Here is a 7139-nt window from a genome sequence, read left to right as displayed (position 1 = left end):
CTGGCAGAAAAATACAGTGTTACAGTGCCTCCATTGTGGCCCAGCATAATTAGTTCATTAAATGACTCACAAATTGCCCTAGTGGTTTGGCCCAGTGGATAGCTCTTTGGCCTGCGGACTGAAAGGTCCCAGGTTCGATTCTGCACAAGGGCATGTACCTGGGTTGCGGGCACATCCCCAGTAGGAGATGTGCAGGAGGCAGCTGATCGATGTTTCTAACTCTCTCTCTCTCTCTCCCTTCCTCTCTGTAAAACATCAATAAAATATATATTTAAAAAAAAAAAAGAATGAAGTTAGACCCTTACCTTACATAAAAATTAATGCAAGATGGATCAAAGACCTCAATGTAAGAGCTAAAACTAAAAAACTCTTAGAAGAAACAGACATAAATCATCATGACCTTGGATTAGGCAATGGTTTACTAGATGACACATGCAGCAAAAGAAAAAATAAACTGGAATTCACCAAAATGAATAACTTTTGTGCTTCAAAGACTATCACAAAGAAAATGAAAAGGAAACTGACAGCATGGAGAAAATACTTACAAGTCATATATTTTATAAGGTACCAGTATATAGAATATATAAAGAATGTGAATAGACATTTCTTCAAAGACATACAAATAGCCAATAAGCACATGAAAAGTTGCTTAACATTATTAGCCATCAGGAAATGCAAATCATTTCAGACTAGGATGACTATAATCAGAAAGACAGATAATAACAAGTATTGTTGAAGATTTGGAGAAATTGAAACACATATACAGTTGATGAGAACGTAAAATGGTGCAACAACTTTGGAAAACAGTTTGTCAATTCTTCAAATGATTAAGCGTAAGAGTTGCCATATGACCCAGCAATTCCACTCCTCAGTATATATCCAAAAGAAATGAGAACATATGTATACAAAAAAACTTGTACACAAATGTTCATAGCAGTGTTATTCATAATAGCCCAAAGGTGGAAGCAACCTAAAGGTCCATCAACTGATGAACGGATCAATAAAATGTTATGTATCCAGATAAACAAATATATGCCCATAAAAAGGAATGAAGTATTAATATGCTGCAACGTTGAGGAACCTTGAAAACATTACACTGGGTAAAAGAATTCAGTCACAACAGACCACATATTGTATGATTCCATTTTTATGAAATGTCCAGAATGGAACTGGTTGCAGTTGTCTCCATCTCAATATCAAGAAGCTTATGCCATTCTCATACCAATTACTTTACTTTGCCTTATTATTCATTCTATGTTCATCTCCCAAACCATGGTAAGCTACTTAATGACAGAATCACATCATTTCCACAGTTGCCACTACATGATAGATGTTTAATGTGAAAGTAAAAATAGCTAATAGTTTTTTTTTAAATACTCTTAAAAAAAAATACTCTTACTTTATTACTAATCAAAGAACTCCAGTTGAGAATATATAGATACTATAACGTTTAAAAATTATGTTAGCACCATAGCTGGGTAGCTCAGTTGATTAGCCTGTCATCCCCATACGCCAAGATTGTGGGTTCGATCTTCTTTCAGGGAACATATAAGAATCAACCAATGAATGCATAAATAAGTGAAACAACAAATCTGCTCGCTCTCTCTCTCTCTCTCTCTCTCTCTTCCTCCCTCCTTCACTTTCTTCCTCCCTTCCTCCCTTTTTCCCTACCTCTCTATCTTTAAAATCCATAAATAAATTTTTTAAAATTATAATTGCAACAATTTAGAAGAATGAAATTACTCAGCACCAGTGAAAGCAGAACAAAAGGAGCATTCTTCTGTACTGACAGTAAGAGCCGCGATGACAGTGATCACTATGGAAAGCAAGCAAGAGCCTTAAAACTTTGGCAAGCAAGAGCCTTAAAACAATTCAAACACTTAGTCCGAGTAATTCTACGTCCAAAAAATAATCCTATGTAATAAAAGCCTAATATGCTAAGTGTCCAACCATTCGACCAGTCGCTATGACATGCACTAACCACCAGGGGGCAGACACTCCGACTGGTAGGTTAGCTTGCTGCTGGGGTCCGGCCAATCGGGATTGGGTGAGATGGGCTGGACATGCCCTGGAACCCTCCCCAGCTGGCCAACCTCCGGTGGTCTCTCCCTGGCCAGCCGGCCCCAGCCAGTCCCAATTGGCCCTGATTGAGACTGAGCAAGATGGGCCGGACAGCTCTGGAGCCCTCCCATTGTCCCTCCCTGGCCCCAATTGTGCAACGGTGGGGTCGGCCAATCCCCGCAAACCAGGCCAAGGGACCCCACTGGTACACAAATCCATGCACCAGGCCTCTGGTGAGTAATAAAGAAAGGTCTTAAACATAGATGATTAACATAGTAATTATCTAAAATAAGAAAATGGCTAATTGAATTATGGCACAAATTATGTAACCAGTATAGATAATATTTGCAAACAATTTTTAATATGAGAATGCAAAAACGGCAAGCTTTAAAACTATACACACACACACACACAAACACACACACTTATAACAATGTAAAAAAACCTCTAATAGCCCTAGCTGGTTTGGCTCAGTGGATAGGGCATTGGCCTGTGGACTGAAGGGTCCCGGGTTCAGTTCCAGCCGGGGGCACATGCCTGGGTTGAGGGCTCAATCCCCAGTGGGGGACATGCTGGAGGCAGCCGATCAATGATTCTCATCATTGATGTTTCTTTCTCTCTCTCTCTCTCTCTCTCTCTCGCTCTCTCTCTCTCTCCTTCTCCCTTCCTCTCTGAAATCAATACAGAAATATATTATTTTTTAAAAACAACCTCAAATACACAGAAAAAAGCAGAAATATATTATAATTTTTATAAGTGTCTATAAGTAGTGGGTTTAAGGAAGATTTTTTCTTTTCTAACGTTTTGTTTTCCAAAATAAGTATACACTATTTTCATAATCAGAAAATAAGCAAAAGCTGATGATAAAGGTAAGAATCATGGGACGAAAGGTCCTTACCTAGGGAGGTCACATTTCCATAATTCTCCAGCATCACATCCCAGTACAAGGCCCTCTGAATTGGGCCCAGGCATGCCCATTCCTCTGCAGTGAAGCACACTGATACCTCCTCAAACATCACCAACTCCTGAAATAACAGGTATGTGGTTACCCACGCCCAGAGCTCCCCTACTGAAAGGTTCCTTTCACATTGTGAAGTCATGAGGTGGGCAAGGGATATCAGCGATATAGGAAGACCCCACGTAAAGTCTGCATGGACCTTAATTTAGAGATGGGAACTGGACCCTAAGCACTAGGATGGGAGAGGGCACTTGGTGGTACAGTTAGGTGGTTCAGATGGATCCTTAGGAAGGAAAAAGGATGCAAACCTCACCTGGGGCTGGGCTGTTAGGAGCATGAGTGCCATCAATTGATTTCTTGGGTTCTCTTCTTGGGAAAGGGCAGAAGCTTCAGGGGCAGGAGAATCTGAGGAAGGAGGAAAAGCAGCATTGAGATTTCTGCTGTCCCTGCCAACTACTCCAAGTCCAGTATCTATACAGGTGAGGGGGCGGCGCCAGGCCAACTCGGTTGCCAGGAGGGGCTGTGGGGCTGCGAGGCTGGGGGCACGAGCTGGAGCCCAATCTCTGCAGGCCACCCCAAGGGACCCCACCGGTGCAAAAATTCATGCACCGGGCCTCTAGTCTATATATATAAAAGCCTAAGCAACTGGCCTACCAGTAGCTATGACATGCACTGACTACCAGGGGGCAGGCACTCAACGCAGGACCTGCCGAACTACGGTGACTTGGCAGCTGCGGTTCTCAGGTGACGAGCCTGATTCTGGGGTGCATCACCCAAGAACCGCCCTCTCACAATCTGAAACCCCTCAGGGGATGTTGGAGAGCTGGTTTCGGCCCAATCTCCGCAAACCTGGCCTAGGGACCCACACCGGGCCTCTAGTCTTCTATAAACAAGGAATTCAGAAAGACCCAGAACTCTCATGTCTAGGCAATGATGGCTATAAAGTGACCTACAAACCTCCCATTACAGGGCTGGAATAACACAAAGAGCATTCATAGGGATGGATGAGAGGTCAGAGACCCAGAAAAGGACAAGAGGGAGAACAGAAAGAGCTTGTCACCATAAAGAATTCATTCAAAGGAGAGGAGAGGAAGCAACCACCTGGGAGTAGAGGGATAAGCCACAGTAAAGGTCCAAGAAAAGAAAGGAAATCCAAAGCCAGGGCTACTAAGTAAGTACCACGTTGAGGATCCTGGAGGTTGAACACAGCTGGATCAGTCAGAGGATTTGGGCAAATTTCAGCTGATACATGGCTCCCCGGGGGTGCCTGAGGATGTGCTGTTCCTGGCATGCTCATGGCCTCCTGGTCCTGGACAAGGACTGGAACCTGGGAATAAACAGAACAAAATAAGCTGGCTCTTCTCGTACCTCCAGAAAACCAACTCACCTAACCACTGTGGACCTCTTTCTGCCCATAATCTAGAACTGTGAGATCAGAGACCCACCTCAAGTATGGAGCATCAAAACAGCAGAAAAACTTTGCCTAGAGCTGCCCTCTAGCCCCACTCAGGGCACTGGTGACCTCTCCCAGAAGAGACTGAACAGAACAGTGGAAACAGAAGCCAGACCTGCGTGAGGGTTAAGGAGGGAATGGGAAGTAACAAGCAATAATTAAGAGCATGTGCTTTAGCTTCAGACCTAGTTTTAAACACTCTTCTACTTATTTACCCCTTTATTTATCCCTTCCTGCTCCAATAGAAGGAACACTAGAGTAGGAGTCTAAACATGTGGTTTTGCTGCCAGCTAACTGTCTGGCCTAAGGCAATCCAGTGAACCCTTTTTCTGCCTCTGTTTTATTATTTCTCAAATGAGGAAGATGCATTAGTGATGTTTAATGAAATATATAGCTTCAAAATTCTTCATTTTTATGATGAAACAAGCCTATCTTTGGTGCCACTGCCAAGTTGAAATTCTGTTTCAGACTTCTAATAGAAATATTTCTAGTGGGCTACAAATTGACAGAGATCTCACATACACACACTAGGAACTATATAAGATCCCAACTTAATAGTCAAGGATATAAAATCTTACCAGAAGCAAATATCTCAACCCAATCCTCTGGCTCAGAGAAACCCAAGTAGGGGCACAGATGGCAACGTCTCGCCAGATCTAGAAAGCTTCATTCTTATTCTCTCACTGCCTTTTACCTTCAGGTTCACATCGTCATTGCAAACAAAGAATACATATGCTTCTGTTCAGGAGAACACTTAGCAACCTTATGTTCTTCAGGTTCTTGAACCAAACTCAACATTAGCAAGCATCACCCAGGAGGACAGAGTGCAGTCAATGACTTTGTGCTGATTCTGAACTGGGCCCAAAGACCCCACTCATAAATTCATTTAACTGCAAAGATATCCTATGGTCTGAATAGCTCATGAACCAGTTTTAATTACCATTAGGATTGCTAATATGCTATCGTTAATGAAAAATCATAGGCTCGCCCTCCAGTCCTGCCTCAATTTTCTCCTTCCTTCTATCCCAAATTCTTCCCCTTTGCCCTTTCTCACTTTTAGCGCTGGTCCATCGAGGACTTTCTGCAGCTCTTCTACGAGGGCCACGGCCTCCTCCCCACTCCCAGGGCGCTGGATCTGCACCCAGGTCCGAATCTCCCCAGGCAAGATGCTCAGGAACTGCTCCAGCACCAGCAGCTCCAGGATCTGGGCCTTGGTGCGTGCTTCTGGCCTCAGCCAACGGCGACAGAGCTCCCGGAGCCGGCTCAGCGCCTCCTGGGGTCCAGCCGTCTCATGGTACCGTAACTGTCTAAAGTGCAGATGGGAGGTCTCCCAAACGGAGGAGCTGCTCCCTTGGAAGCTGGTTCCCCATTTCCAGGTATCATCCTTCCCCTTAACAAGACCCTCTTGTCTCAGAGCATTGTGGGCCCAACTTTCTCTTGTCATTGTCTTTAATTAAGAAAGCCTTTTCTCTGGGCCGCCTCAATCCTTGCTTGACTTCTTCCTTAGAGCTTGGAGAACATCATCTACAAAAAAATCATTGTTAAAGTTAATGCACTGAAACCACCAAGTTTTCCAGCCCCCAGTGATGAAGAGAAAATCCCTAAATGCGAGGTTCTAGGCTCGCAGCAGTGCCTCCTCTGACAAAGCCCCCTGCTCAAGGCTCTGGGGACATTGACACAGGGCAACCAGACCACTGCTGAAACCACAGACATGAAATTCCTATGGTTTTTATTCACAGTGCCTCCTTCCTTTATCCAGTACCCCAACAATAAGTGATTTTAAACAAGTTACCTCACTTCTGAGTCTGTCTTTTAACCTGAAAAACAGGGGTACTAACAGTTCCTATTTTATACGCTTGTTGTAAGAATTTGATGTCTAAATACACTTTCTTTACGTGTTTGAACAGTGCCTGGTATATAAATTCAAACGTTAGTTATCCTTCTGTACCTTGCATTCTTTCCTATGTTCTGTGGAGCCAACAAGTAACCATGGCCTTAACCCTGATACAATTTTCTTATTACAAAACAGAAAATTTGTAAAACCAGAAAACACACATGAAACCAGCAATAATTCCTGCTATGTTCAGTCCTTGCTCTCTGCAAACAATTTGGAGCACAAGACTGGATCCAACTGTACTGCTCTGTAACTTACTTTCCACACGTATTGTTGTGAACATAATATTAAGTAGTCATTTTTTTAAAATATATTTTTATTAATTTTTTTACAGAGAGGAAGGGAGAGGGATTGAGAGTTAGAAACATCGATGAGAAACATCGATCAGCTGCCTCCTGCACAACCCCCACTGGGGACGTGCCCACAACCAAGGTACCTGCCCTTGACCGGAATCCAACCTGGGACCCTTCAGTCCGCAGGCCGACGCTCTATCCACCGAGCCAAACCGGTTTCGGCTAAGTTTGCTTTTTAAATACCATTATATTACAACATTAAAGGATGGGACTTGGCCCCTCCCTCAAGGTAGAGAAAAAGGTGCCCAGAAGTCCGGGAGCCTCTGCTGCAGGCATGCCTCCAGGTGTTTCTGGGCATCGGCCTCCGGGAGGATTGGGGACCCTGGCCGCCCGGCTGCGTCCCCCCAGGGGCGACAGGGGCGAGGGGTCTCGAGCACCGGGCTCCTGGGCGCTGCTCCCCAAACCTCCCCGCGCCCCAGC

General features: G+C 44.2%; 1 protein-coding gene across 1 annotated transcript in view; it reads right to left on the bottom strand.

Annotated features, from left to right (window-relative positions):
- ZNF197 (zinc finger protein 197) overlaps positions 1–6690 on the bottom strand; it is a 10152-nt gene extending 3462 nt beyond the window's left edge. Inside the window, exons 1-4 of the mRNA XM_006765082.2 lie at positions 5527–6690; positions 4199–4346; positions 3333–3424; positions 2960–3086 (exon numbers count right to left, since the gene is read on the bottom strand). Of these exons, the coding sequence (XP_006765145.2) occupies positions 2960–3086; positions 3333–3424; positions 4199–4346; positions 5527–5916 (757 nt within the window). The 5' untranslated portion in view covers positions 5917–6690. The remainder of the gene's footprint in view (positions 1–2959; positions 3087–3332; positions 3425–4198; positions 4347–5526) is intronic.
- Between the last annotated feature and the right edge of the window lie 449 nt (positions 6691–7139).

This window comes from Myotis davidii, unplaced genomic scaffold (assembly GCF_000327345.1).
Source record: "Myotis davidii unplaced genomic scaffold, ASM32734v1 scaffold81, whole genome shotgun sequence".
NCBI classification, from domain to species: domain Eukaryota; kingdom Metazoa; phylum Chordata; class Mammalia; order Chiroptera; family Vespertilionidae; genus Myotis; species Myotis davidii.
The sequence above is the reverse complement of the archived record's forward strand: the minus strand, read 5'-3'. Positions and strand labels throughout refer to the sequence as shown.